This window comes from Onychomys torridus, chromosome 4, assembly GCF_903995425.1.
Source record: "Onychomys torridus chromosome 4, mOncTor1.1, whole genome shotgun sequence".
Classification (NCBI taxonomy): domain Eukaryota; kingdom Metazoa; phylum Chordata; class Mammalia; order Rodentia; family Cricetidae; genus Onychomys; species Onychomys torridus.
Genome location: NC_050446.1, coordinates 125867220 through 125894431, shown reverse-complemented (window position 1 = coordinate 125894431; position 27212 = coordinate 125867220). Strand labels below are relative to the sequence as shown.

The 27212-nt window shown below is 48.0% G+C and overlaps 1 protein-coding gene across 1 annotated transcript; it reads right to left on the bottom strand.

Moving 5' to 3' along the window:
* Positions 1–13581: 13581 nt before the first annotated feature.
* Rnf114 (ring finger protein 114) lies at positions 13582–25397 on the bottom strand. Its single transcript, XM_036183467.1, has 6 exons — positions 25195–25397; positions 21280–21430; positions 17844–17950; positions 17288–17402; positions 15846–15953; positions 13582–15122 (listed from the first exon to the last, which is right to left on the bottom strand). The coding sequence occupies exons 1-6, from the start codon at positions 25335–25337 to the stop codon at positions 15057–15059; spliced, it is 690 nt and encodes a 229-aa protein (XP_036039360.1). The 5' UTR covers positions 25338–25397; the 3' UTR covers positions 13582–15056.
* Positions 25398–27212: the final 1815 nt, after the last annotated feature.

Below are 27212 nucleotides of genomic sequence, written 5' to 3'. Positions count from 1 at the left end.
AAGGAAGGACGGAAGGAAGGTTAAAGTATGAACAGTTCCATGCAACAACAGAATGATTCTCAAGCCACACGATGAGCAAAGCCAGACACAGGTGTGCAGTTAGCAGGATTTACAGATGGTCAAAAGTAGGCAAGCTGAATGCTATAGAATTTAGGGACACACTCACTGACAGAGTGAAAGTTAGGAAAATGTTTACTGCAGAATCTTTTCTTTTTTTCCCTTTTTTGGGGGGGCTTTTTTGAGACAGGGTTTTTCTGTATAGCTTTGCGCCTTTCCTGAAACTTGCTTTGTAGACCAGGCTGGCCTCGAACTCACAGAGATCTGCCCGGCAAATCTTTTCTTTTTTAAAAATTTTTTTTTGTTTATTGTTGTTGTCTCCCCCCCCCCCCCCAGAGATGAGGACCGAACCCAGGGCCTTGCGATTGCTAGGCAAGCGCTCTACCACTGAGCTAAATCCCCAACCCCCGTCATTTTTTTTTTTGAGAAATAGTTATCACTATGTAGGCCTGGCTGACCTGTAACTCACTCTGTGACCAGGCTGGCCTCACTCAGACTCAGAGATCTGTCTACCTCTACTTCCCGAGTGCTAGGATTAAAGGCTTGAGCCATCACTACCTGGCTGTATTTTTATTTTTATTCTATTTATGTGTATGTGTCTATGTGAATAAATACCATATGTGCAGATGCCCTCAGAGGCCTGGCATTTGAGTGACAGGTGGTTGTGAGCCACTGTGTGGGTACTGGGAACCGAACCCAGGTCCTTTGTAAGAAAGAGCCAGTGCTCTTAGCTGCTGAGCCATCGCTTCAGCCCCCCCATTTATTTATTTATTTATTTATTATTTATGTATTTATGTATTTATTTATTCCGAGATAGGGTTTCTTTGTATAGCCTTGATTGTCATGGAACTCCTGTCTGTGTAGACCAGGCTGTTTTATTAGTTTTCTGAGACAGGGTTTCTCCGTGTAGTTTTGGTGCCTGTCCTGGATCTCGATCTGTAGCCCAGGCTGGCTTCGAACTCACAGAGTTCTGCCTGGCTCTGCCTCCCGAGTGCTGGGGTTAAAGTCGTGCACCACTACCGCCCGGCAACTTCGTTTGTTTTTAAGACAAGGTCTCACAAGCAGGGTAGTCTAATGCTCGCTGTCCTCCTGCCTCAGCCTCCTGGGTACAGGGATTGCAAGAGACCCTTTTTGATTCTTCTATAAATTCTCCCAAGGCTCCCCCACCGGCTCCGCCCCTTGCCTGGGGCACAGTCCTGCTGCGCCCTCTGCTGGCTAAAGTGCCTCCCTGCGTCTCCCTAGGACCATTTAATGTAACTAGGGAAGGCGGGGGAGGAGGATAATTTTGAATATATGCTGCATTTCTTCAGGTGTTCCTCCACTAAACAGTAAATCCTCCACCCGTGATTTACAACCAACTAAAGTCTCCCCTCTCCCCGCTCTAGACCTCTAGAGGTGACCTTTGTAATAGACAAGGGGATGGTCACACACACAGGTGTTCATATTAACTCAGTCCCCTTTTGTCACCACAGATGGCCACCTTGATGCTAGACAGTGCCCCACTATAAAAATTCCCCATTTTTGTCGTTTTGAAAGAGGCGCTAACTTAGGCCAAGCCGGCCTTGAACTTACTATGTAGCCTAGGCTGGCTTCTATCACCTGACCCTCTTGTGTGCTGCGATTAAAGTATGTGCCATCACAGTGGGCTTGGTTTTGCCCACTGTTTGTTTTTATGCTGAGGTTTAAACTCAAGCTCCCCAAAGAATGACGATATCACTGACATATCCTTCCAGCCACCTTTATGTTTCTGCTAAGCAGTTGCACGTGCATGTGGGGCGTGTGTGTGTGTGTGTGTGTGTGTGTGTGTGTGTGTGTGTGCACGAAGCAGTCAGAGGACACCTTTAGAGTCACGAGTCACACGAGTCACTTCCTGTTTCTCCTTTTATGTGGGTTCTGAGAGTTTAACTTGGGTTTCCAGGTTTGCTCAATGCTTTTTCCCTTCTGAGCCACCTCACATTTTTACTTTGAAACAAGATCTGAATCTGTGATCTTCCTGCCTCAGCCTCCAAAGAGTCTGGGATTACATAGAGCCAGAACCATGAGGCCCCACTCCTAACCTTTCATTTATTTATTTATTCATTTATCTATTTATTCATTCATCCATTCATCAGTCCATCCATCCATCCATCCATCCATCCATCCATCTATCTATCTATCTATTTATTTATTTATTTATTATTTTGGTTTTTCAAGACAAGGTTTCTCTGTGTAACAGTCCTGGCTGTCCTGGAACTCGGTTTGTAGACCAGACTGGCCTGGAACTCACTGAGATCCACCTGCCTCTGCCTCCCAAGTGCCAAGATTAAAGGCATGTACCACCACCGCCCAGCCAACTCCAAACTTTATTCTGTGGATTTTGCTGAGATCACACAGTTTAACAAGGGGACTCAGGTGGGAATTTAGATGACTTTTTTTTTTTTTCTGAGACAAGAGTTTCTCTGTGTAGTCCTGGCTGTCCTGGAACTCACTTTGTAGACCAGGCTGGCCTCAAATTCACTAGATCCACTTGCCTCTGCCTCCCGAGTGCTGGGATTAAAGGTGTGAACCACCATGGAATGCCACTTTTTTTTTTTCTGCTACAAATAATGGAGCAGTTTCAAGTGTGGCTCTGCCCACCCAGCCAGGGCTCTACTGCAGACATAGCCACAGGCTCCATTAGAAACTTGATGGCTAAATGTCCTCCAAAAGGGTTAAATTGAACTCCTTTCAGAAGGGAGTGGAGGATTCCTTTGCAAAACTTGGCCCACACCGGCTATTGTCTCCTTCCTCTTTATCTCACTGTCTGAAATTGGGTCCCAGGGCTAGGGTTTGCACTCTGAACAGCCAGTTTTTGCTTCTTTTAGGTTTGTCTGATTCAACCTGGGCATTTACATCCAGAGCTCTTTTTTGTTTTGTTTTGATTCTTTGTGCCCTTCCCATCATGCATCTCATTCCCATTCATTTCCCATCCCTGTATATCTGCCCTCTGCCCCTGTAGACAACCCCCCCCCCATAAAATTTAAGAGAAAAAAGAAAATCAATCTCATCATGGAAGCTGTAGTGTGACACAGTGAGTCACACAGTAAACCCTTCTGTCCATGTATCTTTACTTGCACATGTTTATTGCAGAGTCATAGGTCTGGGTTGAGGTCTGGTTTCTGTTACACTATGGACCATGGCCCTCACTGGAACTCCTCTTGATTATCCTGTTATTGCCCTGTGTTGAGATCCTGCAGCTTTGGAACTGCAGGACTGGTTGCTTCAGGTGCTCCAGCAGATCACAGATGAGGTGGATGTTGGGGTGGGCCAGCCCCTAACCCTGGTTCTGGGCCTGGGTAGTTGCAGGGTTGGTCATCCCGCCAACTCTCCCTTGTCCTCATCACCAGAGTACGTTCTCCTGCCATTGCCTTGGTGAGTTCGCCCTTTGCAGAGATGAGCAAGGGGCGAGGCCAGTTCTGCTTCCATGTCCTCAGGGTCGGATCTCCCACACCCACACCCCCAGGGTCAGCTCTACTGTGTGGCCCAGGTGTGGCTTAGTGCTGTAGCAGGTGAGGGGCAGGGCCTGCTCTTATGACCTCAGGCCAGCTCTTTAACCTGCCTCAGGCATTGATGTTGGGGGGTGGCATCTTTGTCCCATGCCACCATATGACAGGTGACTAATGGAAACAGCTTTTCCATGCTCAAAATATTGGGGCTGGCTCCCCCACACCTCTGCCAACAGGCTTGGCTCTATTATGCTGCCCAGGTGAAGGGCAAGGCCAGCTCTCCCACCTGCCTCAAGCATTGATGGGTGGGAGGGGGGCCACATGGCAGATGAGTGATATGAAAAAGCCTTCTCATGGCCAGAGCTGTTTCTGTTTCTTTGTTTTTTGTTTTTGTTTTGTTTTGTTTTTTTGAGACAGGGTTTCTCTGTAGCTTTGGAGCCTGTCCTGGACTAGCTCTGTAGACCAGGCTAGCCTCGAACTCACAGAGATCGCCTGCCTCTGCCTCCCGAGTGCTGGGATTACAGGCGTGCGCCACCACCGCCTGGCTGTTTCTTTGTATTCTAAACTACTTTTCAAGTTCTTTTGGTCAGCAAGTTGACGGCTTTTTCTTCTTCTTTTTTATAGACAAGGTCTTACTATTTAGCCCTGATTGGCCTGGAACTTGGTATGTAGATCAGGCTGGCTTAGAACTCAAGAGAGTTCAGCCTGCCTCTGCATTTTTAAAATTTTGTTTTCCCAGAAGAACTGGGGATTAAAGCCAGTCACCTCTGATTTATGTCCTCAACCCTTTTCCTTTATGCATGTGTGAGTGACATGCCACCTGTCCTTCCACATTTCCTGTGGCTCGGGCAGCGAGCACCTTCACCCACCTGTCTGTCTGTCCCCCCAGTGCTCTGAGAGAGTTCTCATCACTAAGTTTGCTCAGGCTGACCTTGACCATTGACCTGCCTCAGCCTTCAGGAATCCTTGGGGTCTTGTCCTACCACCAGGCCTGGCCAGGAACTTCTAGTTTCCCGGAGTGTTCCTGACTGGTTTTCACTGGCCTGTTGATTAGATGAAGGGACAGATGGGGTCAGAACTGACCTTGACTGGAAGGACAGTGGGGACAAAGAGAGAAACAAAACTGTTTTGGAGGCTGGCTTTTGGGTCTTATTTCCGCCAGTGGGAGCATCTGCTAGGACCAGGCTCTATGGAGGAGGTGCATTCCCAGCTGGGTCCCCATAGCATTCCAAACTGGCCCGCAAGAAGACTAGTGAGCACCAGGCACCCTTAGGCCCTTTTGGGCAGGAAGAAGTTCCCAATTGAATGGAGATGGACTCATCAGCATGGTTGATAGGTGCACAGTGGGCTTGTTTGCACATGAGGAGAAATTGTAAGGATGTTAGGGACCTAAAAAGCTTTCCAGAGCTGGACGGTGGTGGTTCACACCTTTAATCTCAGCACTGGAGAGGCAGAGCCAGGTGGATCTCTGTGATTTCAAAGCTAGCCTGGTCTACTGAGTGAGATCCAGAACAGCTAGGGCTACATAGAGAAACCCTGTCTTGGGTGAAAATAAATAAATAAATAGATAAAAGGCTTTCCAGCAGAGACTGGACTCTGGTGAGGACCTTTCCAGGGAGGGAAAGCAGGTTGGAAGGGAAGACCTTTGCTACATTACATTTTACATGCCTTTCCATTAAGTTGTAGTATTTATTTTTGTGGTACTCCAGGGTGAACTTGGAGCCTTCTACATGCTGGGCAGGACTTCTGCCTCCCAGCTACGGCTTCAGTCACCTGGTTTGGGTGCTTCTTGTTGTTTGTTATAATTTGCATGTGTATGTGCATCACATGCCCACCATCAGAATTTAGAAGAGGGTGTCAGAGCCAGGAGGTGGTGGCACATGCCTGTAATCCCAGCACTCGGGAGGCAGAGGCAGGTGGATCTTTGTGAGTTCGAGGCCAGCCTGGGCTACAGAGTGAGTTCCAGGACAGGCTCCAAAGCTACACAGAGAAAGCCTGTCTCGGGAAAAAAAAGAAAAAGAAAGAAAAAAAGGGTGTCAGGTGCCCTGGAACTGGAGTTATGGATAGTTGTAAGCCTCCATGTGAGTGCTGGGAATTGAACCCATGTCCATTACAAAAGCAGCAAGTACTCTTAATCACTGTGCCTTCTCTTGAGCCTCAAAAGATTTATTTTTAATTTTGTGTGTGTTTGTGCATGTGAGATGAGGGGCCAGTGCAGGCCAGAGACATCGCCACCCTTGAGTTAAGGTGGAAGTGAGCACTCCTGTGGGTGCTGGGAACTGACCTCAAGTCCTCTGTAAGAGCAGCATGTGCTCTCAACTGCTGAGCCATTTACAGCCCCTCATGGTGTTGATTTTTAAGTGGGAAGTTCACCACAGAGAGTCTCTTAACCAAGTGAATGTGGGGCCAGGTAAAGGCACTCACTTCCTGAGACCTGAGTTGGATCCCTGGAATCCATGTAAAAGTGGACGGAGAGAACTGACTTCGCAGAGCTGTCCAGTGATCTCCACAAGTGCTGTGGCACTACCAACACACAGATCACAGACAAATATGAGCATAATAAATACATTTTAATTTTTAAAATAAGCAACAAGCAGTTGATGGACTCTTCCTGCTGCTGAACCTTGGACACCCTCCTTGGAGTGTGCATAAACTCCCCCATCCCATCTCCTAGAAAAGCAGACTGGATTTCAAAAGCCCCCACAGGATACAGGATACACAGACACATACAATAATACACACACACACACACACACACACCCATTGAGGTGCCTGTCACTGGGCATGCTCCAGCCTCATGGACACTGCATCTAAGGCTCCCTTCTGTACAGTGATCTTCCCAGAAGTTCACAAAGGGCTCATCTCTGCAACAAGTGTACCTGGAGCCACCCCTCCACCCTCCTCTCTCCCTAGGCTAGGCTGACTTTGTCATCACAATGGAGACCAGCAGTTGATACACTCCAGCCAAGTTTGTTCCAGGGTTGGCTTTTCTGTGGCCCTTCAGCTCAGTCGGTCCCCGCAGTGGGTTTAAGGGTTATCTGAATTTGAAATCCTAATTACCAGGGAACTCAATTAATGTTAACCTCCAAGAAAGAATTCTATGACTTGAGCCACAAGCCAGGCACAGCACACACTTGTAATCCCAGCACCAGTGGAGGTAGGAGGGGATCCTAAGGTCCTGGTCAACCTGGGCTACTTGAGATGCATCTCAACCAACAAAAACCCAGACAAACCAAAGACCCAGCACTGCATGTACATGGAATACTGACATACACGCAAAGAAAACACTCATGCACAGATATATATATATATATATATATATATATATATATATATATATATATATATATATATATTTTTTTTTAATGCCAGGCAGCGGTGGCGCACGCCTTTAATCCCAGCACTCGGGAGGCAGAGCCTGGTGGATCTCTGTGAGTTTGAACCCAGTCTGGTCTACAGAGCAAGATCTAGGACAGGCACCAAAGCTACTATCTCGAAAAACAGAGGAGAGAGAGAGAGAGAGAGAGAGAGAGAGAGAGAGAGAGAGAGAGAGAGAGAGAAGAAGAAGAAGAAGAAGAAGAAGAAGAAGAAGAAAAGAGAGAGGAGAGAGAAAGAATGCAGGATGCTGGGGAAGCAAGGGATTAAGCATTTCTTGCACTAAGTCCTGAGATCAATCCTCAGAAATCTACCTCCCCCATAAGGTAATGGTGCGGGGTGGGGTGGAGGTGGGTGGGTATGAAATGTGTTTGGGTCTAGGAGGTTGGGACCAGCCTGGGCAATAAAGCCAGATCCCACCTGTCTCAAAGCAGGTGTGGGGGTAGTGATGGAGAGTTGTATTCCCAGCACGCATGTCTGGCATCATAACCATCTGTAACTCCAGCTCCAGGGAGACTGGTCTGGGCTCTGTGGGAACCTGCACTCATGTGCACATATCACACACACAGGCATACACACAAACATACATAATTTAAAAATGAAGCTGAACATGGTGGTGCAATCCCAGCACACAGGAGGCTGAGACAGGACTGCCAAAGTTCAAGGCTAGCCTGAGCTACGTAGCAAAACCCTTCCTCAAAGAAAAACTCTAAAAGGAAGGGAGGGAGGGAGGGAGGAAAGGAGATGGGGAAAATAATAGCCAGTGGCTTTCTTTCTTTTTTCTGAGACAGAGTTTCTCTGTGAAGTGGTCCTGGCTGTCCTGGAACTCACTCTCTGTAGGCCAGGCTGGCCTCCAACTCACAGAGATTTGCCTGCCTCTGCCTCCCCAGTGCTGGGACTAAAGGTGTGCACCACTACCATTTGGTGGCATTCTTTTGAAAAAAAAATGTATGACTTCACAATTATGAAATATTTATATATCAATATATATATGAAATGTACATATAATTTGTATAATATATAAAAATCACTTTGATTCTTGCATTATCGTCTCTCATCTCCTTCCTCTGGAGACTCTCAGGGGAAGCCGATGATTTTCCAAGGTTAGCTCTTCCTTTTGGACTCAGTCCAAACCCTGCTCCTTCCACCAAACTCTCCCTAGAGTGGACCCTTGTCCTGTCCCTGCTCACCGGCCTTTGCTGGACCCACAGATCTTCCCAGTGAACAAGTGGTTCAGAGATGCCTATGTCACCTCCAAGCCACAAACCTGGCTGAGGGGATGGGTACTGTGATAAACCAGGCAAGCTTAGTTATGGCCTGGGTATCCTTTAGAAAAGCCTGTGGTTAAGGCAAGTCATATGATGAGAATGTTTTGGAGCTTAAGGCTATGAGGCTGAGGGCAGCAGGCCCAGGAGCCCTGAGTTCTGAGACTGGGCTCCTCAGCTGAGGATGACCTTGACTTCTGACCCAGTCTGACCACCAGAGTGCTGGGATCACAGTGTGTGTGCTACCACACCCAGTTTATGCACTGGTGAGGATGGAACTAGTTCCTGAGACCTGGTCTTAAAATGAATGTAAGGGCTGTGTGGCTGGGGGTGGTACAGCCCTCACCAAGAGGAATCCTGAGCTAACTTCATCCTTCCGCTCCTTATCTTAGAGATAAATTGGCCAGATACAACACAGATGCACAGGTTTAATTAGAATTTTATATAGATAACAAGTTCTTAGCATAAGACTGCAGAGAAGACTTAGCTGAAAATCAGATTTAGCTGGGACCTCCCACAATTTTGTTAAATCCTGGGATCTACTTAGAAACTGGCTCTAATAGGGTGCTGTGGCTTACACTTACAATCACAACTCTTTCGAGGTGGAGGCAGGGGTCCAGCCTAGACTACAAAGTGAGTTCTAGGCTAGGCTACAGAGTTAAGATAGATAGATAGATAGATAGATAGATAGATAGATAGATAAGAGAGAAAAGAGAGAAGAGAGAGGAGGGGAGGGGAGGGGAAGGGGGAAGAAGAAGAAGAAGAAGAAAAGAGAGGAGACGAGAAGAGATCATGTTTACAAGGTGGAGGCAGGAAGATCAGGTCCAGCCTGGGCTACACGAGACCCTCAAAGCAATCAGGAACAGAAGAAAAAGAAATAGTCCTGGAACAGCCATCCAGTAAAAGCATTAATTCCTACAAGCCTGATTACCTGATTTAATTCCTGGAACTCGGAATTTGTCGAGATGTCCTATGACATCCACATGAGCCATGAGCATCTTCACTCATACTTTACCACCACACACATGCCCCCCACATACACATACACACACGCTCACACATAAGCACATATATGCACACACACTAAGACACTCAGGGGCCTATCAGTAGCCATGGCTGAGCCCCACCTTGCTCTCCAGAAAGAGGCACTCATGAAATTCTTTGCTCCTAAGAGTCTGGTTCTAGCCAGGCGGTGGTGGCGCACCTTTAATCCCAGCACTCAGCTCCCTGTGAGTTTGAGGCCAGCCTGGTCTACAGAGCGAGATCCAGGAAAGGCGCGAAACTACACAGAGAAACCCTGTCTCGAAAAACCACAACAAAAAAGTCTGGCCCCATCTACATTTGTGTAGAATGTGTTCCTAAAAGTCTCTGAGTCACTTTCTGCAGGGATTCCTGTGACCAGGCTTGGGGACCCCTCACCAGGAGTCTCCAGAAGAGATCCTAGTTCCTCTCCTCTCTCTCTCCATCCCTGTCTTTCGGGTGCGAAGTCTCTCTCACTGCCCTTCTAGGCTAGTGGTTCTCAACTTGTGGTCACGACTCCACTGGCAAACCTTTATCTTCAAAACTATATACATTCTGACTCATAACAGTAGCAAAATTAGTTATGAAGTAGCAGTGAAAACAATCCTTTTTTAAAAAAGCTTTATTATTTATTATGTATAGTGTTTCTGTATCCCTGCAGGCCAGAAGAGGGCACCAGATCTCATTACAGATGGTTGTGAACCATCATGTGGTTGCTGGGAGTTGAACTCAGGACCTCTGGAAGGGCAGTCAGTGCTCTTAACCTCTGAGCCATCTCTCCAGCCCCTGAAAATAATCTTATGGTGGGGGGGAGGGTCAGCACAACATGAGGAACTGGATTAAAGGTTGCAGTGTTAGGAAGGTTGCGAGCCACTGTCCTAGGCTCTTGTCTCAGCCTCTCTCCTGTTGATCCAGCAGTTCTGCAGACAGAAGAGCTGGCCACACAGGCAAACACACAGTATTTGTGGACTTGTTCCCCACAGTGCCCACTACAGCAGTGTCAACTGGAAAGCTCACTGAAAAAAGTAAGCATACTTGCCAGGCAGTGGTGGTGGTGCACACCTTTAATCCCAGAGGCAGGCAGAGTTCAAGGCCAGCCTGGTCTACAGAGCAAGTTCCAGGACAGCCAGAGCTACCTACACACAGAGAAACCCTGTCTCCAAAACCAACCAACCAACCAAAAAAAAAAAAAGCCCCCCCAAAACACAAGTTTCTTCCATCTGTACCCAGAAGTGCCATGCAGCCCTTAAAGGTAAAGCTTCAGAGCTGGGTGTAGTGACACACCTGTGATCCCAGCAGCTGAAGGCAGAGACCAGAGGATCCTGGGATATGGAATTCTGAACACCCGCGACAAGAGAGAACGGAAAAAAGACTGGGGGTGTAGCTCAGTTGGTAGAGTGCTTGCCTAGCATAACTGAAGCCCAGGTTTGATGCCCAGCATGACACACACAGGTCAAGGTGGCGCACACCTATAACTTCGTTTTACTCAAGGTTAAGGCATGGGAATCACAAGTTCAAGATCATCCTCAGCTACTTAAGAGAGTTAGATCAGCCCAGGATATATAAGAACATGTCTAAAAAAATAACAGAATTTTACTGAAATGCTCTTCCTAGCTGGGTGTGGAGGCACACACCTTTAATCCCAGCACTCTAGAGGCAGAGGCAAGGTGGATCCTAGTTCGAAGCCTGCCTGGTCATCATAGTGAGCTTCAGGACAGCCATAAGAGACTTTGTCTCTCAAAAAAAAAAAAAAAAAAAAAAAAAAGAAAAAATAATACTATTTGGAGCGTGTGTGTGTGTGTGTGTGTGTGTGTGTGTGTGTGTGTGTGTAGACACACAAGACAAGGTCTCCTGCAGCCCAGACTGGCCTGGATCTTGCTATTTAGCTGCAGATGTCCTTGGCCCCTAATCTTCTGGCCTTCACTTGAGTGCAGAGGTCCCAGGGTGTGCCATGTTCTGCTTAGTTTCCTAATTCTTTGTGTGGATCACCCCATGAGATTCTCACACATCTGGAAGTCACTTCAGGAGGGTCACACAGCTGGTGGAGGGGGAGGCTGGGAAGGGAAGCCCCTGTGCTCCTGGCTGTGTAATGGGAATGCACTGGTAAAGTTAGGCAAGAGGTGCCCAGGAAGCCTGGGATACCACCACCCCTTTAGGCTTTCCTGCAGGCTGCGCCTCGCTCGTTTTTTTTAGATTTATTTATTTACTCATTCATTCATTCATTCATTTCTTTATTTATTATGTTCACAGAAGAATGTGCCAGATTGCATTACAGATGGTTGTAAGCCACCATGTGGTTGCTGGGAATTGAACTCAGGACCTTTGGAAGAGCAGTCGGCGCTCTTAACCTCTGAGCCATCTCTCCAGCCCTCTCCCTAGTATTTAACAGTTGCCATAGGGAAGTAACCAGAGGGAAAGGCCCCACATAGTACAACTTGACTCTAGGATTTGTTTTTTGATCCGGAGTTTATCTGTGTAGCCCTGGCTGTCTTAGAACTCACTCTGTAGACCAGGCTGGCCTCGAACTCACAAAGTTCTGCCTCCTGAGTGCTGTGATTAAAAGCCTGTGCCAGGGCTGGAGAGATGGCTCAGAGGTTAAGAGCACTGCTTGCTCTTCCAAAGGTCCTGAGTTCAATTCCCAGCAACCACATGGTGGCTCACAACCATCTGTAATGAAATCTGGTGCCCTCTTCTGGCCTGCAGGGATATGTGCAGACAGAACATTGTATACATAATAAATAAATCTTAAAAAAAAAAAAAATGCCTGTACCAACACTGGCTAGAGATTGGGGCCTTTTAAGATGCTGGAGACAGCTGCATGAGAGAAATGTTCTGCCCAGGAGCTAAACTTTGATCTGGGAATAATGGGGAGCTGAGGTACAAGAGTTCAAGTTGATGTTCAGGTTAATTCCTGAGCAACTGGATAGAAGATGCAAGAACAGAGCCGTGACACAGTAGGAGACCTCTTTAGCTTGAGGCTGGCTAGTTGGGCTGTGATGTAGCACTCAGGCAGGGAGTGGAGTGATGAAAGGCATGCCAGAGTCAGGCTGGCCCTTGTTAACTGCACAAGGCTCTACAATCCAGGTCTTGCCTCTTCTGGATACAACAATGTTCAGCTTCTAATTCCAGCACTGAGGGGCTGAGGTAGGTGGACTGTTGAGAGGCCACCCTAGACTGCAGGGCAAGAGTCTGTCTCAACACAATGAACAAATCCCAGAGCAGCAGTAATACACATAACTGATTCCTCCAGGGTGATTTGGAGTTCAACTTCCACACCTCTGCTTACCTGGTCTTCAGTTCAGGGGCCACTCTCCAGTTCTTGCCTTCACACTGCACCTTTCACACCTGATTGGATGAGACTACCTAAGGTGCAACCACACACTGTGACTACTTCAGTGGTTGCCTCTTGGTCTGCTCCATGTGTCCAAGGAGCCTCCCTTGCATCTAAGCTGGACCATGTCCTCAGAACCCTCAATGCCTGGTCTCAGCCAATGGACCCTCTAACCTGCCTCCTACCCATGCTCAGTCTCCTCCACTCACCACCTTCCCACCAACTTTGGCACAGTGCCTCATGGGTAAATAACATTTTGTCATCATAGGTCTCTGAACTCAGCTAAGTCCAGGACTCAGTTCAAAAACAATTTTGAGAGTCTTACTATGTAACCCAGGCTAGTCTCAAACTTAGAAATCCACATGCCTTTTGGACCTGTTCTAGTATTACAAGGAATTTTACTCCCAGTGTTAACAGACCTCAAGGAAACAGACAGACATAAATGAAAACTGACTGGAGTCCAAGGCTCAACTAGAATGCAATGTGGCCCTTGGAGATGCTACAATGAGCCATCTCAGTCACCTGGGCTAGGTGTTTCTTCTCAAAGTAGGAAAGGCAGGGTAGAGAGGATGTATTGAGACCTCTGTGCCGTATTCAAGTCCCTATAGGACCAAAATGGGAACAAAGCCCAGGAGGCCAGTCTCACAGAGGACCTCAAGCAGCATCTAGTGCACCGTTCTGCACACTCCTTTAAACAGTTCATTACATACCATGACCCCATTTCATCAGGGGTCAGCAACTGGCATGGTGCGCACGTGCACGCGTATACACCCCCACCAATGACCTAAGTCTAAGCCTTGGAACCCCTGAAATGTCACACCCAAGTCACTGCAGCAGTGGGTCTACAGCCTGGCCTGCTACTGTGAACCCCACTCAGAAAGGAGAGGAGGGCAATTTCTGCTACTTTTCAGAGAAGACAGGCCCAGCTGTCAAAGCCTCAGAACTGACTAGAAGCCAGGCTGACTTGGAGACATACAAGAATGCTCCCTTGAAGTAACAACCTTCTGGAGGCTGCCAGGCCCAGACTTCAGAAAAAGCTATTTAATGAAAACACATTGCAGCTTGCTGGTTGGATAAATTATGAAATTTATTTGTATTTCACCTTTGAGAAGCCAGAACATAACTAGGCTTTCTGGAAAGTAACTGTATTAGAAATAGTGAACGTGAGGCAGGACAAGAGGTTCCTGTTGCACAGCTATGCCCGTGCCAGACTTCCCTCCAGATGTCTCCTGAGCAAACCTTCCCAGAGGGTTTAGTGAAGTGGTAATTATCTGGGCCCTTCTGAACAGAAACACTGGGAAAGTGATCCTACCCGACTCTGCTGGTTAGGAGGATCTGAATTAGCTTTTCCCTGGCAGGCAGAGGCCACAGTAATGTATGGCATCAAAAGCACACTACTGCATGCAGTCTCAGCTGGGCCAGAGCCACACGACAGGAGAGACGACAGACCCCCAAGCCCTAAGTCTGTCCTGCTGATCGGCCTGGTGGTGTCCATTGTACTATAAAAAATGTGCTAGACTTCAAGACTCAAGAGAGTCTCCAGCAGACTGCCTTTCTCAACTTCGGCAGGGGGCCTAACTTACTTAACTTCCCAACAGGGGCTTTGAAGAGACAAGTGAGTATGACCCCGGCTTTGCCACAGCCTTTGCACTCAGAGGCCGGGTTTAAAAACACATACTTAAGCAAGGAGGCCCATATGATAGCAATAACACTCAGCTTCATCAAGTTACCAAGCAGCACATACAGCAGTTAGTCCCCTCCCTCCTCCCATCACCCAAGGACTCTTTCATTCTTCAGAGCAAGAATATCAGCAGATACCCAGCAGAGGGGCACGTGACCCAGCCATCTGGGAACACTCATCAGTGTGAAAGAGAACCAAAAGCCACACCTCTCCACTTACAGGTGAATGCACCCCAGCTTTGCTACCCAACTCTTGCACTACATCTCTATGGTGACACCTTATCCTAAAAAGGCACTGTCAGGCATTTAAGACAGAAGCCGTCAGTTCTATGGATGTGCAGGAGGTGTAGGGAAACAGCAGTAACCCAAACCTCCAGCATCAGTCTGTGAAACCCCAAGGTCACCCAGGAGGAAAAGAAGAGCGCAGCCCTGCCCTGTCTGGTACACAGCAGAGCCCAGGTACCTCAGGGCCAAGGAAAGGAGTCTCAGTTTTATTGTGCTATTCATGGCCCAGGGAAGGGCCTGGCTGGCTGGGAGGACCTAAGAGATGAACACTGGACAGCAGGATGACTATGAAACAAGAACATGTGGGGACAGAAGCTGGACTCTTCATAAAGGAGGCAGTAGCTGAGGTGTGGTAAGAGCAGACCACAGACAAACAAGGTTACCAGTGGGGAAGACAACGTCAGCAAAAGCCCAAAGGAAACAGGGCTCTGCTTAGGGTCCTGTCACCCTGGGAGAAGTGACCCTGTCCAGTGCCATGGCTCATTTCCAGATCTGCATTACATGTGCGCTGCAGGAGTCAAGGGTTCACACCTAATGGTAATGGAAGCTCCAGAATGAGGTGGACAGCGAGGCCCCTGCTCACTGGTCAATGATGGAGCGCTGCAGCACCTGGTTCATCATGTCATCTTCATCCACATCATAATCCTGAGGGCAGAAGACAGCAGTCTAAGTTACTGTTCACACCCAGAAGAGCCACCTTCAGCAGAAGCCTAGCAAGAGGGTCTGGAGAAGGCTGCTAAGGACCCCAGGCCACGGTTTAGATGCTGTGGAACTGGGAAAATTACTTCATCTCTCAGTGTCTCTGCTGTCTAATCATTAAATGAAAATTAACAGCTTGGAGCTGGAGAGACAGCTCAGTAGTTGAGAGCACACATTGCTTTTCCAGAGGACCCAGGTTCAATTTCCATCACCCACGGTGGATCACAACCAATGGTAACTCAAGTCCCTGAGAATCGGACATCTGGTCTCTGCAGCTCTGCAGGCACTGCACACATGTGGTGTACAGACATATATTCAGGCAAACATTCATAAAATAAAAACAGGATTGGGGATTTAGCTTAGTGGTAGAGTGCTTGTCTAGCAAGTGCAAGGCCCTGGGTTCAGTCCTCAGCTATAAACAAACAAACAAATAAAAAATTCCTGGGGCTGCAGAGATGACTCAGTTGATAAACTGCCTGTTGTGTCCAAGCACAAGAACCCAAGTTCTACCAGGGTATCTTAAGCCCCGCTCTGGTACCCACCCACCCATGAAGAGACACTGTGCAGCTTCCCTCTGGGATTGAAAGCTCTTCAACCCCAATAGTGCCAGCTGCACCCTTCCAGAAAATTGGGCAGCAGTGCTGTCCCCTGGGATGGGTACATACTCACCACAAAAGTGTCATAGGAAAAGCGGTGGCGGCGTTGGATATGCTCCATGAAGTTGGCGCTGCGGTAGCTGGGGTCTCCCCAGGGCATCGAGGCACATATGGGACAAACCTGTCAGGAGGAAGCAAGGTGCTGTGATCAGATGCCTGAGCTAACCCTAGCCCTCTGTGACCTCTGCTCAGCCCCTTTCTGCTAGGACAGCTTTACTGACAAGCCCAGGTACAAGGTCACTCTGCCCCACAAACATGAAGCAACCCAGGAAACACTATCTATTCAATTCAAATGACAAGTGGGAATGGAGACACGTTCGTAAAATGATGGATGACTGTTCCCAACAAAGTAAATTTAGCTTTACACCAATAACAAAGTAAAGGCCCAAATGACAGGGCTAAGGCCTGTGCATGCAAAAAGCCAATCTGAGCAGGCACAGAACAGATACCTGTGATCTCAGCACCAAGGAGACAGAGGGAGGAGGCTCAGGGAGTGATTAGCTCAGATGAGAGTGAGGCAGCAGCATCGGGACCCTGCATGTGGCCCAGCTCCCGACTCTCCCGATTCCCTGCTCTGCTCACTGAACGCAACAGGCAGCAGCCTTTCTCACCTACAGACCATCCAAGCTTTTCTCCTTGGCCCAGGAGGCAAACTCGGCTTCCTTAAACTCAAAAAGCTCAAGTTTGCCCCCTTGAATCCAAGCCACCAACTCCATTTCAGCTCTCCAAGTTCGTATAGCCCTGCCTTAACTAGGCTGCAGGCCTTTCAGAGGTCACCTTTTACTTTGGAACCTAGAAAGATGACCCTCAGCTGGAGCTGACTTCTTGAGCTGACTGCAGAGTCCTGGTCGAGGTCTGGAGCCATTACCTGTGAGCCTAGCTAGATAAGGAGGCGGCACCTGCTCTGTCACTTCTGACTGCCTATGAACAAGAGCACCCAATCTTGAAAAGGGCTGGGGGCTTCAATCATCTCTACTAGTTCTGACAGCACACACACTTACCGTGACAGCTTCTGAGCTGGTAACACGGCTTAATAAAGAGCACTTGCCTATAACAGGTCAGGCCCAGGGTTTAACCACCAGCACAGTAAGGAAATAACAAAATATCCAGAGCTGGGCATGGTGGATCAGGCCTGCAATCCTGGATCAGAAATTCAAAAATCACCCCTGGCTACATGATGAGTTTGAGGCCAACATAACCTATATGAGACTCTTTGTTGTTGTTTAAGTAATTTTTAATAAAATGTTAAGATATATGCTGAAGAACTTAAGAGGGGAAAAGGTCATAGTATCTTTAACTTCTTCCTAAATGGCTCATCAAAACCATACATATATATAACACAGTTAAGCAAATTTTGGCAAAATGCTATTAGGTGAAGGGTAAGACTTCAATGTATCGTCTGATAATTTTCTGTATGCCTGACTTTTTACTTAGTCAAAGAAAAGGTATTCTTACCACAGACTTGGGGTCCGTGCTGTGTGATAATTTGCAGTGCTCCACAAGTCCTTCCTGATCAAAGTTCTTCTCAGGACAGTAAGGGCAAGGAAAGGTGTACCGGTTTGGGACATTCCTGGGAGGTGAAACACAGACGAGCACCCTGAGAAGCATTCCACACCATCTCGACCACTGCACTTCCAAAGACCCAAAACCACTATGCGTTAGAATTGAGGGTTTTGTTTTGTTTTTGTTTTTTTCCCCGAAACAGGGTTTCTCTGCAGTTTTGGTGCCTGCCCTGGATCTCACTCTGTAAACCAGGCTGGCCTTGAACTCACAGAGATCTGCCTAGCTCTACCTCCTGAGTGCTGGGATTAAAGGCGTGTGCCACTGCCGCCCGGCTAGAATTGAGTGTTTGATATCATAGCACGGCTAACACATGAATACATGGGGATATCCTCTATCCCAGAAGCTCTCAACTTCAACCAGCATCAGTGATCTCTCCAATTCCCCAAATCCACACACCTGAACACTCAACAACACAAGCATCCACATCTTTCTGGGAGGAGGTCATTACCTTGGCTGAAGGGATGCATCCTTGGTGGTGGCCTTCACACCTTCCATGATATAATTCTGGTATTTGGAACATGAAGCCACGTGAGCTCTGATCTTAGATAGGACGTACTGGAATAGAACGAGTGGGACCAAGAGTTAGTGAGGTGCTATTAAGAGGTGATCCCAAACCAGGGGCAGAACTAGACCACACGCTGGGTTAACAATCACAGAACTCCTGACTGCACTGGGCAGAACCAGGCTGCTGTAGTTTTTCATTAGGCCAGGATGACTGTTTCACTTCCCTACATCTGCTTCCACTGTGAGATCACTCTCCCAATCTGCTCTCTGCTTACCGACATTTTCTAAATCCAGTGACGTTTTAAAAAGTAGTCTACACTCTCACTATTTATGTGTGCGTGACCTGTGTGGAAGCCTCACAAGTGCTGGTCCCCACTTTTCTACCGACTGAGACAAGGACTTTCACTACTATGTAAGCCCGGCTGGGTGTCCCCCAAGCTTCTGCTCATTCTCCTGTGGAATTACAGAGGATTCTGCTATTGCATCTCTCTGAACTCAGGTCTCCTGTGTCATGATTAGGCAGCAAGCACTATTACCTGCCAAGTCACCTCACTGGCCCTAACTCACATTTGAATTTGTCTTTTACCCAGGCACGGTGGCACCATCAGTGATCTCGAGGATCCCGGGAGGGAAGGCAGAATGACTCCTAAGAGTTCCAGGCTAGCTTAACCCACAGAGACTGACGAGTACTTTGGTCTGCCTCCAGCTGTATTTTTGTTGTTTTGCAACAGGGTCTCATCTTTATAACCCAAGTTGGCCTGAAGAAATCTTCTTGTCTCAGTCTCCCCAGGAGAGAATACAGACACACACTAACACACTTGTTTGAGAGCTCTTAAAGAATTATACAGAATGAAGAAAGGAGGAGATAATGATGGGCACATCTACCATTAAAACCATCAGTTTTTATTTTGTTTTATGACACATAGCCCAGGCAGGCCTTGAACTTTCAATCCTCCTGCCTCCACCTTCCCAGTGCTGGTATACTGGTACAATAACACACCACTTTACTAACCTTGCAAATGAAGAAAATTAAAGCACACAGGGAGAAAAGTGTGCATGAAAAAGACAAAAATTGAGGCTAGTGTGTTGAGATTCAAAATGAAGAAACTATGAGGAGACAAGGTTCCAATTCCAGAGCTGCAGGCACCAGCCAGAGTACACTGACTCAAATGCCAACCTAGGAGCTAGAGCCAGCTCAGAGCACTTGGACTCAGCTGTCCACAGAGGCGCCTGAAAATAAACTGTAAGAGTCTCACTGTGCACCCAAAACTAAACCCCCCTAAAAAGATATATTCATTCTATGGCCACCTACACTATGATGCTCAATGTTCAGAATTCAAGGTTATTCCCAGACTGAGTGAGTCTGAGACCAGCTGGAGTGATGGCTCAGCAGTTAAGGGGCTTTGGCTGCTCTTCCAGAGGACCCTGGTTCAATTCCCAGCACCCACTTGGCAGTTCACAATTGTCTGTAGCTCCAGTTTCAGGGGATCTGCAGACATATATGTATACATACACATAAAAGTAAATAAATCTTAAAAAGAGAGAAACTTGCTAGGCATGATCACTCACATTGGTAATCTCAGGACTTCAGAGGTGGAGGCAGAAGACCAGTTTAAGGCCAGCCTTGGCCACATAAGTCTTTGTTTTGTTTTTTAAAAACAACAAGCAAATAATCTGGGCATGGTGGTGTAAACATTTAATCCCAGCGCTCAGGAGGCAAAGGCAGGTGGCTCTCCATGAGTCCCAATCTAGCCTTGTCTACATAAAGAGCTCCAGGACAATCAGGACTACACAGAGGAATCTTGTCTCAAAAACAAAACAAAACAAAAAAACACCAAAACAAAACAACCTCCCCCCCCCCCCCCCCCAATAAACCAAACAAGCCAGCCAGGGATAGCATTGAGACTATCTAAGTAAACAAAAGAGACAATAAGACTCATCTGGCTGTGGTGACTCATGTCTATTAATTTTGATTTTGCAGTACTTGAGAGGCAGAGGCAGGTGGAACTCTTGGGCCCAAGTTCTGCCTGGCCTACCTAGAGAGCAAGTGCTGAGCTAGCCGGGGTTACATGGTGAGACCTTGTCTAAAAACAACAACAAAAAAACTAAAAACAAGATGACATACAAAGTTATCTAGTAACTTTGTAAAACAAAAATTTCAAATATAAAAAGATGAAAGAATGTAAGAAGCAGCAGAGGTGTACCCTCTGTGAGTTTGAAGCCAGCCTGGTCTACAGAGTGAGTTTCAGGAAAGGCACAAAGCTACACAGAGAAACTCTGTCTCGAAAAACCAAAAAAAAAAAAAAAAAAAAAAAAAAGAAAGAAAGAAAGAAAGGTACAAAGTGCTGAGCAGCTTTTTAAATGTAAAGCTATCCTCAGCCTGAGTGCCAGGATCACCAGTGTGCAACACCACAAAGGAAACAGACCCACCTTTCAAGAAGGTCTGTGGAGGAACTAACAGTGGTGTTTTATTTATTTATTTTTTACTGTTGAGAATAAAAAATTGTAATGATTTAAGAACCAATAAGGAAGATAAAGTATTAGCTATCCCCTGTGTAACTGCACAGCACGGCCACATCCCACCGGTGGGTAGACATCGCTAGTGCGCTCTCCAGCTCACCCGACTCAGGAGTCTTTCAAGGGATGAAACAAAAGCAGTATATTATGTGACAGACTAGGAAGCTTTCCTTTGAGCTCAGTGGAGATTTCTATACCCCTAGCCTTAATAATAATAATAATAATAATAATAATAATAATAATAGTAACTATTATTATTATTAATTTATTTTTTTGAGTCAGGGTTTCTCTGTGTAGCTTTGGTGCCTGTCCTGGATCTCACTCTGTAGACCAGGCTGGCCTGGAACTCAGAGATCTGCCAAAGGTGTATGCCACCACTGCCCGGCACACCCCAGATATTTTAATCCACTAACTTTGTGTGTGTGTACATACATTTAAAATATATATTTTTTAAATAATAAGATACCCTTAATATTCTAATGAAAACAAAGCACACGAGAGTTAACACTTTCCACAGTAGGTCTTAGTAACCCAGGCTGTTGGGGACTCCTTGCCTTGCTACCTTTGTCCTTAAAGTGCTTAGAGGTGGGCACCACTCCCCAGCTCAAGATGGGTCTTTTATGGGGGTGGGGGCTTATTCCTATGGATTTCAAAGGCAAAATGTATAAATCACTAAACCAACTCATGAAAACAAAATAAAACAAAAACCCAGCAAAGTCGTGGGAAAACCCCAGCAGCACAGCCACCACCACAAATAGCAGGCATGCACTTGTGCTGTTAGTCACTACTCAGGCTCTAACTCCAGACACCGCTTTACCATCTCATCACTGAAAGACAAGGACTCTCCATGTATGTCCACATACATTCTTACGGCAGCCATGGCAAGAAGTCTCTGTGCTCTCGATCTGTCGCTCGAGCTCCACAGCTCGGACGCCAGGTGCCAGAGCGCTGCGACACACCCCACAGACAGGTTTCTTCGGCTTCAGACATTCCTGCAGGCATGCAGAGCAAAAGCTAGAACAAGACATACAGAGAACCTGTCATGCAAAGAGACAAGACAACAAAAGTGGATCAACTCTTTAAAAGACACCAATGAATAATGGATTTGAATGGCCTATTTCCTACTCTTATTCACCACTGTAGCTGGGGTTGGGGACACTGGAGAACACAGGCGCACACACACTACGCTATGTGAAGAAAGGCATTATGCTTGAGCCTTCAAAGCTTAGTTCCTTTCATTAGGGAGTCTTGGTGGGGTCTCCTGACCCCATTTTCTTGTGTGTGAAGATGTTATACCCACCTGGAGGACTGCTGGAGAATGACCTATGTATAGCAAACACATAACTCGGGTGTCCAGCACGTGTGAAACAGAAAGTGGAACTGCTACTCTCAGAGGTGAAAGCAAAGCATGGGCACATACAAACCCAGTAGAGCTGGTATAACCCAAGAACAGGACTCAGCAGACCTCAGAGCCAGCCTCTGGATCAGCCTTAAAAGACTGCAATTGACAGACAAGGGAAGAATACTCTATGACCTCAAGTTAATTTTTTCAGTCTGTGCATGATAGGGGAAAAAAAAGAAAAAGAAAAAAATTTTTTTTCCAGTCTCAACACTTGGGAGGCAGAGGCAGGAGGCTCTTTTTGAGTTCGAGGCCAACCTGGTTTACATAGCAAGTTCCAGGACAGCCAGAGCTACATAGAGGGCCCCTGTCTCAAAAATACAAACAAATACCAACCTCAAATTCAAAAGTGTCAAGGAACATTGCAAATTAAATAATGAAGAGACAAGGTGTGTGTGTGTGTGTGTGTGTGTACACACGTGCTAAAATTCTCTATGTACTCAGAGAAATCAAAGTCTAAAAAGTGTTTGACAGGTGACAGCACACACCTTTAACCCCAGCACTTTGAAAGCAAAAGTTGTTCTCAAAAGCAGGCCAAAGGTTTAAAGTAAGACACTATCATCAAATTTGAGTTTCAGGAAATGGATTCTGGTGCACTGCAGACAACAGCATAGTTGTGGGGTTTGTTTTGTTTTGTTTTTGTTTGGTTTTTCGAGAAAGGGTTTCTCTGTGTAGCTTTGGAGCCTGTCCTGGATCTTGCTCTGTAGACCAGGCTGGCCTCGAACTCACAGAGATCCGCCTGGCTCTGCCTCCCGAGTGCTGGGATTAAAGGTGTGTGCCATTGCCCAGCAACAGCAGTTTTTAATACGAAGGAGGAGGAGGGAGACAGGCAAACCCAACAGTGTGACTCATGGCAAGCACTACAGAAGCTCTGGAGGCCACAGATGCACACACTGAGAGGCAGAGGCAGCACCTGCTGGCTCACTCAATTGGAAGACAAAGATGAAGGGCAGGTGGTGATCCTGAGGAGAAGCACACGGAAGAATGGCTATGAAGGGATCACACTATTCACCCACTCTGACAGATTTTTACAGATTTTACATTAGCAAAATCTGATGAAGAGCCCAGGATATGTACTTAAAGCAGAGTTGACCCATTTTTTACTTTAGGAAATCTTTATCACTTGTTAGGCAAAAATCTAGTACAGGCTGGGAGTCCTGACAGTCATTTACTTGAGGGCAGAGTGGACACACAACAAGTCTCTCTGTCCTTAAGATGATATCTATGTGTGTGTGTGTGTGTATTTATATATATTAGTTTTTGTTTTTAGACAGGATTTCTCTTGTGTAACTTGGCTGTCCTGCAACTCACTTTGTAGAATAGGCAGGCCTCAAACTCAAAATCCACCTGTCTCTTACCTCCTGAAGCTGGACCACGATGCTCTATTTTTAAATTGAAGAAAACATAGTAACTTCACACAGTGATGGAGAGTAAGGATAACACCACAGAGACCTGGGCAGGGTGAGCACAGGAAGCACCTCTGAACCACAGGCCACAAAGACCTGGACGAAGAGAGTGCCACAGAGATAACACCAAACACAAGGAATGTGTCAAGTGCAGACTAGAAGGCTCTCAGGACAGTGATATGGCAGATCACATAAAGAAATGGCAAGGCAGGGCCTTTCCAAAATCCCATCCCAAGAGTAACTCAAGACAACAGAGCAAATCGACCCAGCATGCAGAAAAAAGCAATTTATTTTCTGTCCTATCAGATGCTCACCAGCCTCGGCATGCCCAAGTTATGCCCTGACAAGGAAGCAGCTTCTCAGCGGCCTGTGCCTTGAGTTTTCAGTTTCTACTTCCTAGTAATGGAGAGGTTTCTAGTTCAGCCTTCCTGCCTCTTTAGCATCTAGCTATCTGCACTCCACCCGACCAGAGAGGGTGTAGCCACGCAGGGTTTCATAAAAATCCAATGTCCCAACCACAGCTGTGGGACTCTTTAGCTCCACAGGCAAACATTAAAAAATCAACTAGGTAGAGCAGAAAGCACTCAGAGAAGGCTAAGAGACTTCAGCTGCCCCCACCAAGGTGTGTCTGACTTCAGCCTGCATCAAGCTGCTGAGTACGGGGCTGGTAATATTTGCTATGCCAGTACTGTTCCTTGACCTAGGAAAAGGTCAAGGAAGCCTCAACTTCGGTTGCTTTTCAATCTGCTCAAGTCTGTTCGCAGTTAACACTCCCACAGCACTCTTGTAATGCTCTCCTATTGCATAGCGACCTACACCATAGCTTGATCATTCATTAGTACTTGTTTTAAAAAATGTTTTGCGTGTGTGCATGAAAATGTGTATGCCGTCGAGGACAGCTTTCGGGAGTCAATTTTCTGCCATGTGGCTCCCCAGGAGTGAACTGTCATCAGGTTTGGTCACAAGTGCCTTCACCTTCTGAGCCAATGCACTGGCCACTTACTATCAACTTCCTGGGCTGTAGACCCGAGGGCCAAATCTTCTTCTTACTCTACCCCCAAGCCAGCACACAGCAGGCATGCAGACACTCCAGTTGACTTCGAGGGGTCTAGGGATGCCTACAGTGGTGCACATTGGTTTACATTACGGGGCAAAAGGACATGGCGCTCTGTTCTTGTGGTCCCTACATGCTTCTGTGTAAGGAAAAAAAGCAAAGCCACTGCGGGGGGGGGGGGGGGGGAGAGAGGGAGAGAGAGAGAGGGAGGGAGGGAGGGAGGGAGAGAGAGAGAGGGGTGTCATCGAAGCCAGGATGTGACGCCTGAACAGCGGTGGGGAGGTGATGGGTCCGGGTAAACCCATCCCTAAACTAGAGCTGGATCTCAGCGTCCCTGGAAGCAACAAGCAGCTTTTGCTGCCGGGAAGGCCCTGTCTTGCCCTGCGCAGGCAGCGTTTCTGGATTAAACCAGGCCTGGTAACACACCTGGGGGCAGTCTGGCATTCACCCGGAGAAAGGCTGGCCGGCACCGGACGGCAGTGGGAATGCCGGTGGGTCTCCGGCTTAGGGGTGTTTGAATGTGCGAGGGTGGAACTCAAATCCCACTAAACGGTCGGTCCCAGCACCTAGGGGAGCCCAGGGCCGCCCGCGCTCAGCTCTTGAACCGGCTGCGACAGCCTGGACGGTGACATCGGGCTTCGGGCCACCGAATGGAGCGCGCCTTCGCGAGCGCCCCGCACCCGGCCGGCGGTGAAGGCCCAGCCTCCCGACACGGCCCTTTTGTCCGGAGCTAGCCCGGCGCCCGCCCGCTGTCAACGCCCGCCGCCCGGCGACCCGCCGGACCGGTCGCGCGCACACCTCGGACGCACAGCCCGCGGCGGGTGGGGCGCGACGCCCAGGCTCGAGGGGACCGGCCGGCCGCCGAGCTCCCGCGTCAGACGCCCCGGCCGCCCCCTCCCGCCAGGCGCCCGCCACTTACACGTGCCCGCAGGGCACCTGCACCGGCTTCTCGAACACTTCCAGGCACACGGGACACGTGAAGCGGCTGAGGGGGTCAGTGTCTGACGCGGGCCCCGTCACCTGCGCGGCTCCGTCGCGGCTGTCCCGCTGCGCCGCCGCCATCTTGCCGCTGAGGAGCGTCGCGCTGCGAGAGAAAGAGCTGCTAAGAGGGGGCGGGGCCGCCGGCGTCTGCGCACGCGCGAGGCACGGAGGCGGGGAGATGGGCGGAGCCTACAACCACAAGCCCTTGAAAGCCACTGCCCACCGCCCAGGTATGTTGCTGGCGACCTGGTGGGGGGGTAGGTTCTCACCAGGAGGTGACCCAGGCACTCCGTGCCCACAGGAACTGCACCCTGAGTGTGTATTGTTATTACAGTTGACCATAGCCAACTCAACAACTTGCCCAGGTGAGCTTTGAACTTTCCAACCTCCTGCCTCTGCCTACCGAGTAGTTGGGAGTTACAGACTGCACCACCAGGTGCAGCTAGATGATTTTTATCAGATATCTCAAGATTTTTTTTCCTGGCTGAAAACACGGTGGTAGGATTTCCTCTAAGGGGGTGCATGTGAATCTCACATACTCATAATGCAGGACAGTGGCTTGGACTACAAGGAGGTATAGCAGGAAGACACTGGACTGTGAAGGACCAGCCAGGAACTTCTAGGTGCAAGAGTTCGGGCAGGTGTTAGGTACTGGCAGAGACTGATTTCCAGTGTCAACAAAGGGTTGACTACCCAGAAAGTACTGTCTAGGGATAGGGTGTGGCCTAGTAGCTATAGTTCTTACCGAGCATGTCCAGTGGGCCCTGCATTCCATCCCCAGCACTGTGTATGCCAGGTGTGGCGGTGCACACTCAGAACCCCAGCACTTGAGAGGTGGAGGCAGGAGGACCAGAAGTTCAAGGCCATCCTGGACTTTATAGTGAATTTGAAGCCAGCCTAGGATATATGATGGTACTCACCTTCAATCTCAGAATTTTCTGGGAGGCTGAGGCAGGAGGAGCTTTAGGATTTAGGCAGCCTGGATTGCTTAGAGATACCCATCTCAAAAACCAAATCAACAAACGAAAAAAGTGCTTCTGGAAAGTTGCACTTCAGCGTGAGTTAAGCATGCATGAGGCCCTGGGTGTGACAGGCTGTAGTTCAGCAAGCATGAGGCCCTGGGTTTGATGGGCTGTAGTTCAGCAAGCATGAGGCCCTGGGTATGACAGGCTGTAGTTCAGCATGCTTGAGGCCCTGGGTGTGATGGGCTGTAGTTCAGCATGCATGAGGCCCTGGGTGTGAGTCCCAGCTTTGGAAAAAAAGATACCTGGCTTATGAAGAATGCTTACTCTCTACTTGACATCACATACTGAGCTCTGGTTTTGGAGGCATTCTTGGGGATACAGTTAATCCCACTTTATGGACAGGGAAATGGAGGCCCAGAGTGACTACATAGCTTGTTCAAAATCACACAGTTGAAAAGTGGCCGAGTCGAGACCTGAAGTCAGGCCTTTGGGCCCTAGGGCCTACTGTACTTGTATTGTGCCCGCCTGATTTCCTTCCCTTTTTTCCCTTTCTTTTTAAAGATTTATTTTTTGCTGGGCGGCAGTGGAACATGCCTTTAATCCTAGCACTCGGAGGCAGAACCAAGTGGATCTCTGTGAGTTCGAGGCCAGCCTGGTCTACAGAGCAAGTTCTAGGACAGGCTCCAAAACTACACAGAAAAACCCTGTCTCGAAAAACCAAAAAGATTTTTTTTATTCATATATGTGTATTTATGCGTCTGTGAGTGCAGTTGCCTCCACAGACCAAAAGAGGATGTTGTATCACTTGGAGCTGGAGTTACTGCCTGTTTTGAGGCACCCCATGTGGGTGCAGGGATCTGAACTCTGGACCTCAGCAACAAATGCTCCTGACTGCTGAATCATCTCTCCAGCCCCCTACTTCCCCTTTCTTTCTGCCAAGGGATGATACTGATATGTAAAGGACATTGAGTGTGGCTTTTCTTTGTAGGCT

Excerpts from the sequence above, each read along its gene's own strand:
- Rnf114 (XM_036183467.1), bottom strand. The coding sequence starts at position 25,337 with ATGGCGGCGGCGCAGCGGGACAGCCGCGACGGAGCCGCGCAGGTGACG. Across the intron at positions 17,951-21,279 it reads GCCATGGCTGCCGTAAGAAT|TACGTCCTATCTAAGATCAG; the intron begins GTATGTGGACAT and ends GTTCTATTCCAG. Across the intron at positions 17,403-17,843 it reads GATGCATCCCTTCAGCCAAG|GAATGTCCCAAACCGGTACA; the intron begins GTAATGACCTCC and ends TTCACCTCCCAG.